Here is a 13,042-nt window from a genome sequence, read left to right as displayed (position 1 = left end):
GTGTTCTTCCTTTCCACGTTCGTACAGTTAAAAAAAAAAAAGCCAGCTTCAAGTTTTATTAAGTCTTAACTCCTGACTATGTGGGAAATACACATAACGCAGGTCTGCATCTGCAACAAAGAGTGAACAAGAGTCAAGATGTCCTTAAACACAGGTTAAATAACACCCAGTCTCACCAGGTTACAACCAGTGATACAGACAGAAGCTCCTGTACTGGCTTCCCAGTGGCCCTACAGCGAAGCAACACTGCAACGCTCACTGCTGCACCGTGGACCCCAGCAGTCTGTGCTGCCTACTGACGCCAGCACCAGACAGCAACCAGGTAACGCCTGCCTGCACGGTCTTTGGAAATACACCTAGGACTTTATGTGTACTCAACGAGAATGCGAGGTTTTCCCCAAACAGGAATGGACTGCCAGGATGGGAAAGACATTTGACTTTTTTCTGCCTTGGGAATCACCCTGAAAAGACAGACTAATCCAGCAGCCCAATGTATCACCCAGATGTTGAAAACTGCTCAGGAACGACGTGATTAACATCTGATAACTAACTACCCTCATATGAACAGGAACTGAAACTGAGTTCAAACACTCATCATGCTGTCACTTCTGCTCCCCATCCCAAGCCACCGTGGGTTACTATTCAGGTAACATCACAGGCAGAAATGTCATTTGTTTTCAGCCTCCTTCACAAAACCTAGAAGCAAACAGGACTCCCAGAAATGTCTCCCAAGGCACAGAAATTAAGCATTCTGGATCTCATTGGGCTCGAATGGGACATGTAATCCTACAAAATCTATTCCTTAAAGACTCCAGGGCTCCAGAAGTACTGGGGAGAGCACAGCCTAAGCAGGAAGAGACAGGTGCCGGGATGCCAAGCGCTCTGTGGAGGAAGCCTGCGGCCCTGCAAGGCAGGCATTCCACTCCAGATTCACATGTTCTGCTCCCATACGCCAAAGACAGGAGAGTATAAAACCGCAGCAATGTTTTCTTTGTTTTACTAGTTATTGTTTGGTACACTGCACTTTGAGCATCAGTCTTCACCATATCAAAATAAATTCCCTTGCAGCCTGTCTTTCTCCTAAGGTGGCCTTATGCAGTACGCATATAAACTACAAAGCCCCTCCACTTGAAAGAAGCTTAAACGGAATCCTGAGTAACTCAGGCTTAACAACAGGAACAAGCAGGAGAACAACAAAACCAAAAGGAACACTGAGCCTGCCTAGTTTACACAAGGATTAACTATTCGCCTTCCTCCATGATCAAACTGTTACCACCCAGTGGCTTCCCAAGTAATAAAAACAGCATATGAACTGGGCTGGGAGCGCACAGCCTTTCAATGCATCTGTTTTATCAGGTTCAAGGCCAGTCATCACTAAGAGAACGGTGACTTGCAAACATCCCCAAACCTGGTTCCTATTTATAAGCATGTAATGAACATGTGAAGTTGCCTACAGGAGAAGGGCTCCAAGTCTTTTATCTCACAGGTACTGCTCTTAGGAAAATGTGACTCCTTAACCAGTTATTTTAGCAGTTTTTCCAAAACTGCCTCATTTTATCTGTGAGATAAAGAAAACTTACGTAATAATAAGGTCCCCTCTCTCAACACAGGTCTCTAAAAAAGACAAACTGCTTTCTTTAATTCTTAGATGAAGAAAGTATCTTTCTGTAAGCATGACCGTGCATGGATCTGTTAGGGCGGCCTTGAATCTCCCGATTTTCTAATAACGGCTAAAATTCAATCTTGAGCTGCCCTACCCTTTGCTGCTAGTTTCTCTCCCAAGCTAGCAGGCAACCTGCTGGAACTCTGTTTTCACAAACATCCAAAAAGAGCCAAAAGAAAGGAAACGCAAATCTTTCTCCTTACATTTCACCAGCTTGCAGCCAGTACAATTTGTTTCTATAGCCTAAAGGTGTTCCTGAGGAGCTCCCAGACCAGACAGCAGGCGGGCAAACTCCAGGCCTTCCTTTCCTGCCAAAAACCGTATCTCAGGGGCAAAAAATCACATCCCCTGTGACAGGCCTGACTAACTCTCAGAGATAACCAAGTCTCCAGGAACAGAAGAAACAAGAAAGATGGACAACTTGACGTCTTGCGACTGCCTGCTCATTACTTCACAACAATTACTATTTTTCTCTTTGTGCCCATAAAAGCAGCAATCCACCTGGCCTGGCTGTTGGCAACTCCCTTCTCTTTCTCTGGGATGCTGTGCCACGTCTCTGCTCTCCCGCCCCCCTTTTCTCTCTCATCCTCTGCCCTTCTAAAAGACAAAAAGTTTATCTTAACTTTTTATATTTTAATCTCTGTGTGAGAAATCTTCCTCCACCTGCACCGTGAACGCCTACTAAGCTTTCCACCCTAAGAAATCAATTAAAATTCTTCATATTATTTCATTAGCAAACAACAGAGAATAAGAGTGGTTCATCCATTTAGCAACTGTAAATCATTCTAAGAAAGGCAAAAAGTTCTAGAATATAATTAGTATAAAATATAATTCAAGCAATAACCACCTACCAATGCTTCAAGATTAATACTATTTTCGTTGCTGTGCAGGACTTCCAATGACACAAGCAGGAACTATTGCTATTGTTTCTCCTACACACATTTAACGGAAAGTTTCACTGCAAATTAATCACATGAACTCACCACCTTACTATTCCAGCTGTTTTTTAAAGGGGGGCAGGGGTGACCCAAGTAATATTAAACACTCAAAACTACCTACAGCTGCTCAGGTCAAATTTATTTTCAACTGTGAGGGGGACAGAAACTCCAGAGGGCATGTGGAAGCAAACAAACAATTTGATTTGCCTCTAGAAAGCGTGCCAAAAGGAAAATAACTGATGGAAAATAAAAGAGTGAATATGAAAGAAAGAAATTATTATACTATTTCTGAGGCAGCTACCACATGGCAAACACTGTGCTGTATGTACACAATTTTACTCAATACTCACAATGACCCCAAGATGTACAGATCATTACCACATTTTGTAGATCAGAAAACCAATAAAAATAATTAAGTCACTTGTCCCAGGCCACAGCCAGTCTGATTCTGTCTGGCTGGAGGACAAATCTCAGAAGAACATCAGGCGTAGTGGACAGAGAAAAAGTTCTCGCAGGCCCCAGAATATACACACGAGTGTACCTTGTGTTTATGCCACTCGGAAACTACAACATAGAATCAGACTTACCAATTATATAAAAGCAAACCCACCAAGGCCAAAAAAGTTCACACACGATTAATTTGTGGATGAAGTTTATTGATCCCATTGTCTGACTAAAGGCAAACAGCCTCCTGCCATGAAGCGCACAGAGAGGACCTGCTGTGTCGCCACTCGTATGTGGCAACGTGGAAATCCATCTCCATTATCCCCCGGCAAATGCATCATCATTCACACGTTAATTCCACCTCTATTATTTGCTCATTAATCAAGGACAAGCTAAATGGCATTTCTCATCACTTGGGATTGTAAATACAAAAGCAAATCTAGGCAATGAAATGAAGTGCCTGTGTTCATAGCCGGAGGGTCACCCTACACACTTAAGAATTTATGAGTGAAATGATATGATATTTGGGATTTATTATAAAATCCAGAGGAAAAATTATAGAAAAACAAGATTTACAAAATTTGATAAATGTTGAAGCTGGGTGATAGGCATATGGGTGCTTATACTATTCTCTCTACTTTTGCGTATTCTCACAATTTCCCACAAGAGGTTTTTTTTCCTGAGTCATCTAGATTATCCAAAATGTACTTGAAGTGATTTTTTATATCAATGAAATGAAAAGCATTTTTATATTTATTAACATGTTTAAAAACTAGAAAGTTGTTGAAGTTACATATAGTATTTCAATTATATACATTTTAAAAAATCACATAAATACATACCAAATTCAACGGTAGGTTTTTATGAAACTATGGCAAGTATTATTTTGATTGGCAGGGACTTTTTTTTTTTTTTTTTTGACATTGTCCCTTGTATTTCTCTATTTCTTTTTCCATCATGAGCACAGACCTGGCACATAGTAAGAACTCAGGAAGTGGGAGCTATAAACTATATTGTTATTTATAAATGATAGTAGTAAATAACCTCTAAACTCCTTTCCAATTATATGATTTCAACAGTTCCGCCATCTAAGAAAACACCAGAGTAGGAAGAAAGGGAAGGCTGTTTCCATCTGTGTAAGTAAGGCTCCATGACTTAATCACTGATGCCATACAGTGCTAGTTTCTCCCATAAAGGCTACCTGAGCCAAAAACTCAAGAACTTCCTCAGCAGGTCCAACCATTAAGACCAAAAGCTATCTTTCATCAGCCACAGCAAGGATCTGTTACAAAAGGGTATGGCTGTCTTCCCTGGTCAGTGTCAACCTAAATAAGGTAACAGTGTTGCAAACCATGTGCCGCAGTAGGTCTATCACATTTGCCTTAACCTTTTGAAACCCATTACACTGTTACTGACCATCTTATATTATTCTCTTGCATAACAAGTTCCTTAAAGTTACTATCTACTACTCTAGCCCAGATATGACCAAGTTTTCTTCTACACATCCTAATTCAGTCTCTTAGGAAATGCTTTCTCTCACTCTACCATGGAAGCCACTGATGTCCCCTTTAGCATGTGCCTTTCTGGAATGAAGGAGGCACCTACGGATTTACCCTTTCCTCATAGGAAAGCACCCCTCCAACCAAGAACACAGGCCCCATCTCTTATCCAGGCATAACTGTGTCCTTGGATTATATCAGAGCAGTATTCTATTTTCAAAAAAAAACAACTGAAACAATTAAATGGAGATATTAATGTAGGGAAGAAATTTCCTCCACCAGTGGTCAGCTAGCTCTATAAACAAAACCCAAATAATACATTCCCAGGGCAGAAATGAAGATTCTAAATTCCTCGAATATACACACAAATCAACTCCTATTACCTCTAGTCCCCACTCTAGGGCTCTCCAGAAAATAAAACATTGCTTGATCTTGGTGTTCTTCAGCATCCATGCTAAAAATCTCCCTGTCACTAACAGAGTCTCAAATTTGATTGAGGTTCCCAAACTGATGTCCAGTATATTAGGTAGTAAGACTTCTTAATGCCCACAAACTTCATGCCACAAATCAATAGGCTACTTTTAAGGAACTGAAGCTTAGTATGAAGACAAAAATGTATAATCAAAAACAGCACCCAATTTCTGATCATCCAGCCCACTGTGTACTGGTATACGAATCATCAATGATAGTCATCCAACATCCTAAAATCCCAGCTGAGTATCCCAGATTCATTGCCAACACACAAAGCTCTTCATTACAAGATACCTACCTTCTTGTCCCTGTACTGAGAAGTGTTTTACACACAACAATAACGGTCACAAAATAGAAATAAGGAGAAAGATCATGATTTTAATTTTATACTATTTTGCTTGGAATTCAAGCTACTGTTTAGCCATTTTCTAAAGAATATAGTGTCACATCTCCTGGAAGTGTGAAAAAAGTGACAAGCCACAAGGAACTTACCTAGGAATACAGGCTAGATATGAAATGAGTCTCCTGAGATCCTCCTGTCGTATTCTGTCATGATTGCTGCGGGCTGGAAATGTTAAAATGGGACCTCCACGTTTATCTCTACCACCTAAAAAACAAACATTGGGAAGAAACTTAGACAAAAACAGGATAAAACAAGTCTGTCATCACTCACTCACTCACTCAAAACTGTTCCTAAGTCAACTGCACAAATGGGAAATTGCAAAAAGCAAGAGTCTTTGTTTTATCTTCAGTTTTTATGTTTGGATAGAAAAAAAGTTTTCACGTATCTGTGTGTCATTCATCTTAAACTGCCACCTCCCTCCTCATGCCTTCTCTCTCTCTTTCATTCTCCCCTCCCCTACATTCTAAGCTCTTCCTTTTCTATCAACCAAATTGGGTTCTAAGTCTTGAAAGGAAAAAGAAACGAATGTTCTTCAAACTACACTGGTCACTACTTTATATGATCTGGGATCAATGGCATCTGACCCCCAGTGGTCAAGCTTTGCCCATCTCTTACACGAAGCCACATACATACACAAAAGAAACACTGGCATACAAGACTTTAAAAGGAACTTTAAAACTAATTTAGTTAGTTAGCTTAAGGATTTGAGAAAATTGTATTATACACTAGAAGTACAAATCTCAGAGTATTTGACTTTGATAGACAGGCAGGCAGAAAGATTTCTCATTAACATATATAACCCTAATGAAGTCATTATCATTGAACTTCATTATCATTGAACAGTATCACTATCATTGAATACTTTTGGTGAAATTGTCACATTTATTTTATTACTTCCGTCAGGGTTGTCAGAAAACTAGAGAAAGAAAATTTAGCCTTCTCAAGTGGATCTTTCATTTAGTTTTACAACTCTGATCATCTCCCTTCAGGAGATCTCAAAATTCAAGTCATGATATGAAACTCTTAATTATTTTCTGCACACCAAAAATTGTCAGCAGAGTTAAAATTAAAAAGCAAACAAACAACAAGCAAACAAACAAGAGTCTTTTCTTTTAGAAAAGCCAAAAAAAAAAGATATGCAGAAGATGATGGTATTTTAAAAACATATTTTACCAACATGGTTTTTACAATTTCCTAGAATGATTACACACTCATGCTAAATAGTAATGAAACTTAATTCTGATTGTGAATACTTAAAACTCCACATGTGCTGTTCAGTCATGCAATCTAGAGAAGTCTTACATTGTTTAGAAATCCAGTAATTCAGGTATTAAAAGAGAACAGCAAATTACAGCTTCCACAGACCGAGGCAGGGAATCATGTGCTCTACATGCACTTTAGGATGTGACCTTCACAATGACCCTGTTAGGAAATGTTATCATTCCAGCTTTATAAAGAAAGATACTGAGGCTCCAAAAACGTATATGCAACATTTTCGCAGTTAGGTCCTTCGCTCTGACAAGAACTTATATAATCTTTCAAATTAGTGGCTTTAGTTCTTTTTTAAAGTAGTAAAAATGTCAAAAGGATGACTAAATAAGGGGTTCCTGGGCCTTTTTAAGGGGTAACGTGTTTATGAACGAAAGGTACTATTAAAAGTGAGGAGCAGTACTGATCATCACCAAGTAATCTTATAAAACATCAGGTATTATTTCTAGGGTAATATCAATAGCTCTAATTTTTTCAGAATACCTCTTATTCCTAAGATAAAACAGACAACAGTCTCAATATTTTTTTACTTTCCAACATCTTTCATGTTTTTAAAAAAAGAGTCAACCTTCTTGATCAGAAATATCATAGATCAAGACATTACAGAAATTTTAATTTTTAAAAATATAGTATATGATATCCAAATTAAAACATTCCGCCCACTTTTGGTAAACAGAAAGCTAGCATCTAACATTTTTTATGGACTATCATTCTGAATTTTTAAAATGTTTCTGAAATGCATCACAATTTTTAATTCCATAGGGAGAATAAATGCCAATGACCCATGTTAGTCTCTCCCTCTTGGTCACTGTGTATCACAATCAAAGCAAGGCACACATAGGTGTGAGAAGTAAAATCCCAAATCTGCTAATCAAGGACAGTTGCATGGGAGTCAGTAGGTATGCACATTGCACACAGCCATTCTATTCACCCCAGGCCTAAGTACTAAAGGCAACTGTGTGCAGAAGTTCCAATCACCTCTGTTGTATGTTTCCTACTTTTCCCTAGGCTGGTAGACTAACAAGAAGTCCTCTAAGACTTGCTAGCAAGTACATACACCAAACAGGCTCTCATTCATGTCCTAAGAAAAACTTACATAAACTTGAATCTGAATTTAAGATACAAAAAAATTTTTTTCACTTTTCTTTTTCCTAGAAAAGAACTTCAGAAAACTCACTAGGGTAGTTTTATTATACAATTTCATTAAAAAAATCATTTGTGAAGTAAAAATTGCATATTCTCTACTTAAAGAGTCAAAGAATCTTTTTCACATGCTAACCTCAACAATGGGTGCAACAGATGGTGTGCCTTAGTCAGTGACAGGCAAGTGCCAGTGGCCCCCTGCTGATCCTCCCCAGGGAGGTGAAAAGAAAAACACTTCAGAAAGGATGAAATTGGTATTAGTTCAGAGGAACATGGTCTCTGAACCTTGAGGAGCTTAAAATTAACTCCACAGGTGTCTGTTTAAATTACATTCCCCAAGATTTAGATTGGTTGCCAATGTCACAAGAGGCACCCAAATGAAAATAGCGTCTGGGTATACAGCAGAAAAGTTACAAGCTCAAAGTTCTTATTCCTGCTCATGAACTAATAAAAAATAACAACACTGCAGCTCATAAAAACTTCATCAACTAGGTACACTTGTATGTGTCCAATGTCAGCCCTCAGCCTCACAGTGAGGCAGGCAGGATGGACGTCAGCCCTGATTTATAGATGGGAAACTCAGTGCCTTAGCTTCTACAAGGAATGGAAAAAAGCAGGAAATACATTTCCTCCACCTGCCAACATCACAGGATGTCTATGTATGGTCCTCTTCATGCCTGCAACCAAAGACCTACAGCTCATTAAGGATTATCTGCCTATCCAAATGCTGTCTTAGTTAAAAAAAAAAAAAAAAAAAAGGAATGAGGGTGTTCTATTTCTATTCGTATAAACTATGCATCTTCTCTCCCTTCCTCTCCCATACCCCATCTTATTTCCAGCCAGACTATACAGTCCTCCTGCTGCCCAGTAGACTAGCACATAAACAGTACTCAGTAAGTATCTGCTGAATGGATTCTCCTTTGATATTTCACACATTAACTAAAAATACCTACTATCAGGTATCAGTTGTTAGAAATGGAAATGTCTGATGAATATTGCTATAGAAACATAGATGCTAAATGAACTGAGGTTTATTTTAGTAATAGAAAGAGGTTAAAAGAGTCCTACATCAGAGCTACAAACGTCTGTGTGACGCTGATTTCCTCAAACCCAGCAACCTCATTTCCCTCGTCTCAAAGGTAAGCCTCCAGGGGACTTGATCTCTTGAGCAATGTGCCCCAGGATGGCCACAGAAGCAGCCAGATTCAGAGTCCCCTCTTGTCCTTTAAATGACTTAAGAAGTCACCTTTTGTTCATTTAGAATGAACTTGCAAGGAAGGCATACGGGATTTGAGGAGTAAAATTTCAATGAACCAACTATATTTTTCTCTATATAGACCTCGTTTCAATTTCTGGATTACAACATTACTGAAAACTATTCTCTTATGCCCCCTGCAGAACAGTCTAACTCACACTGACCATGAAAAGCAGCCTTTTACAAAGGAAAGCTCTAAAACCATAGTTTGTAAGAGAGAAATCATGGCTAATGTTTATTAAGTGTGCTATTAAACAATAAAACTGTTAACAGGATGCCCACTGGGCCCCCACTCTAAGAGCAACCAAAGTAAACACCTCGCCAGCCCCGCACTTTCTATCCCCACTTCTTGCTGCCCAGTCCTGAGAACCAGAAATTGGCTCATGGGAGATTTCTAATGAGATTCTAAGAGAACTCCTTTAACAGCCTGCTTGGAAGGCCTCAGCAGTCCCTGCTGCCTCACCCTGTGCTAGAATACACAAAACAGATAGGTGATGCCCCCTTCCCTTTCCGGAAAATGCAGAGTCTACAAAACGAGAACATGAAGAACTAAGGTCCATATACAACCAGGCAAACCTCAAGGCACCAAATCCCACATTCCTGTCAATACTCCCAATTGCTAAGTGTAAATGTTCACCTCACCTCAGAAAAAGTTATTCTAAAAAAGTAACCCAAAGCCAGGTGTGGAAGTTCACACCTATAATCCTAGCACTCTGGGAGGCTGAGGCAGGAGGATCACTTGAGTCCAGGAGTTTGAGGCTGTAGTGAGCTATGATGATGCCACTGCACTTTAGCCCTGGCAGCACAGTGAGACCCTGTCTCGGAAAGGAAAGGGGAAAGGAAAAAGGAAAGAGGAAAGGAAAGAGGAGAGGGGAGAGGAAAGAGGAAAGACCTTTGTCTTTTCATGAAACTCTTATGCTCTATTAACCTTCCAAATACATTATGATTTAGATTTACTTCCACAAATTATCAGACAGTATGTACCACGGGACAAGACACACTGCTGGACATGAAGCAAAGCAAGATTAGCAAAAACACCATAGGAAGCTGCATCCTAAATATATACCAGCACCACATGCCCAAAGGCCACACAAAACCTATAAAAACAGCTAGCAGTGTTATAAATTAAAAATGAAATGTGTTCAAGAAGATACATTAGATCAGCATAAAATGCCTGTTTTGGAAATATAAAAATTTATCAAGGGAAACACATCCAGGAAGACAGCCTAAAAGCACATGACAACCTACAGATTTACTTCCTGATAAAGCAGAGCAGAAAAATGTTGCAAACCTTTTTTTTGTAATAAGTGAAACCGGTGAACTGGTGCCCAAAAGGTATAATACCCACTACCGTTCTGCTCGTGTAGGAGGGAGACGCCAAGGAGACAGCCAGAGAAGGCCCAAACGTAACTGTCTATGCGCAGAGGAGAGGGTAAATAGGTGTCCCAAAGCCCAGGGGACTGATCCAGAGTGGTCACCACACTGCAGGAGGGCCTGGGCCCCAAGGACTGGCTTCCACAGGGAGGTGGAGACTCACTGGGACTTTATGGTTCATGACATGGGTTCTAGTAACTCCAGGGCCAGAGGGCCTCAAAGGAGGAGCTCTTGAGGAGAAGCAGGGTAAGAAACAGGTAAGAAATTCAGGACACATCTACATACCGTCACCTTCCCACCACTTTTGCTGAAATGATCGACTTTTAAAACTCAGTTGTTTTACTTAACTGATTGGGGCAAAACATCCACGTTTGTTGAATGACAGATACAAACACAGTCTGATCACCAACACTACCCGACTCCCTGTGCCTCCTAGCTGGAAGAAAATGCTCCGGGCACTAATTTCTCAGGAAAACTGCTACAAGAGTAAAGCAGTTAACAATCCATTGAGATGCCAATGTTTTTACATGTTGTGGCAGGTGAGGTAATTCAGTACCTGAAACTCTGATACTGTGTCAGGGCAGCTGAAAAAAAACAAGCTTAGAAAGTTAGTCTTTACCTGAAAGGTATGCAACTTTTTCCTTCAAAATTGGCAAAACATCCATAGCTTTCATTTCATCATTTTTTCGAAACCCTGAAATATATAAAGAAAAAATAAAATTACTGGGTTGCTTGAGTGGCAGTTACTCCTTAACCATTCCATCCAATGCCAACACAGTAGCTTCTTCTGTACCCATTAAATCAACGTAAGTAACATCACCTTATGGCGACATCTGAATTCCATAAAGCACCAGTCTATGATCACAGAACTATCTTCTATTTTAACGTTGAGCAATGATTTGCGCACAGACCCAGAGGCGGCTTATGTCCCCAAAAGGCTCTCAGCCATTTCTGGCAATAAAGATTTGGTCCCAAAAAGACAGGATATCAAATCAGTCCAGATCATTTACCAAATCTTCATTTTAATCCTGTAGATTAATTTAAATACTGACAAAGAAAACGGCAACATTGCTTTTTAAAAACTGCTATTTGTGGCATACTAAAACCTCTAGGGGGAGCTCAAAGCCTCATTCTATTAGACTTCAGAGTCTGGTTAAAAATACACGGTGGCAGAGAGCAGAGAGGGGATTATAAATAGCCGGGGACTGGCTATGCTCTCTCTCTCTGTTCTCTCCTTCTAGGCTTTCTGGGTCATGCCCCCCGGAGGAATGTCAATGGCTAATGTGGTCAGATGGCCCACTGCTGCTCCAGCTTCAGAGGTGGCCAGTCCCTCTTCTCACTAAAAACCAACTCTCCCCCACCCCCAATATCTTAGAAGGCCAAGTGGGAAAAGAAGCATGCAGCACGCAATTTAGGCCAAGCCAACATTCATCTAAGCAAAAGGAATTCTTGCAGTCCAAATGTGTCTGGCCCAGGTCACCAGGGTGAACGCCTACATGGGAATTTGGGGTCCAAAATGTTTATACTCGAGATATTTCTCTTGGGGGTCTCTCACAGAGGTAATCTAGGTTCAGGGATGCTCATCAAGGCTAGTAACTATCATTGTTAGCAGAACAATCTCTACAAAAAATAAAAGACCACTCCCCTATCCCAATTGTTCTATTTGTATTTGCTAAAATAATACAAGAAAAACATCAAAATTTTAGTCTGGTAACACAACCGATGCAAGGTAGACTTGGAATTAGAAAGCAAGAAAAGTACTGAAAGAAAATGAATTGACATTCCACTTGTGCTGTGCCTGAATAGCTCCTATTAGACCTGCCACAGATAACATTTATGAAAAATGACTCTCTCAAGGCACTGAAGAGTGATCAAAAGCTGGGAGATCCACCTGGAAAAAGGGAATGACACTGGGTATACTTCCCTTCATTAGGGCTGTTAGCCTGAGGGCAGGGCCTAGTCTAAGCCACATGGAAATGTTAAAACAAGAACCAGGACATGAACCAAAGCAAGCACCAGGCAAATTCCAAGCAGCCCTGCTAAGGATTAAAGATCTGAACCAAGATTTAAGCTGTTATCCACTGCAAAGGAGAGAGAGTTTGAAGTTTAGGTCCAGCCAAATTAGTTGCCTGCTAAAGTAAGCAAGCAAACAACAACAAAATCAACACCTTCAAGAAGAATATAACAGAATTCAGTCTCTATAACACATCATTCATAGAAGCAAAGAGAATAAGTAAATTTATGGTGTAATTTTTTTTTTAAGTAAATCCCTTCTGTTCATAGAACGTTTATACATGTGCAAAGAACCCTGGTTAGTGGAATTTAGCTATAACACTGACAATCACCACAAATTTTGCAGCAGACACATCCTGTTGAGGACCTCCAGGTCCTGGGAAGGCTGCATGGTGCCACCCAGCCAGTTATGGGTGGGCTCAACACATAGCTCAAGCCTCCAGATCCCCAGACTGTTTTCCTTTCCAATGCACCATGCTTTGTGCTGGCAACCCACCAAGTGATTAAAACGGTGGCTATTTATAAAAGCCAAAAACATCTGAGCCAAGAGTTCTGCAATTTCATCTTCAG

General features: G+C 40.1%; 1 protein-coding gene across 6 annotated transcripts in view; it reads right to left on the bottom strand.

Moving 5' to 3' along the window:
• Window positions 1–13,042, bottom strand: part of TRIO (trio Rho guanine nucleotide exchange factor) — a 324,357-nt gene that overhangs the window by 196,492 nt on the left and 114,823 nt on the right. For all 6 annotated transcript variants that reach the window (XM_045566321.1, XM_045566324.1, XM_045566326.1 and 3 more), the window contains exons 2-3: window positions 11,079–11,153; window positions 5,508–5,622 (exon numbers count right to left, since the gene is read on the bottom strand). In XM_045566321.1, the coding sequence (XP_045422277.1) occupies window positions 5,508–5,622; window positions 11,079–11,153 (190 nt within the window). The remainder of the gene's footprint in view (window positions 1–5,507; window positions 5,623–11,078; window positions 11,154–13,042) is intronic.

The sequence above is a fragment of the Lemur catta genome, chromosome 12, assembly GCF_020740605.2.
Source record: "Lemur catta isolate mLemCat1 chromosome 12, mLemCat1.pri, whole genome shotgun sequence".
In the NCBI taxonomy this organism is placed as follows: Eukaryota; Metazoa; Chordata; class Mammalia; order Primates; family Lemuridae; genus Lemur; species Lemur catta.
The sequence above is the reverse complement of the archived record's forward strand: the minus strand, read 5'-3'. Positions and strand labels throughout refer to the sequence as shown.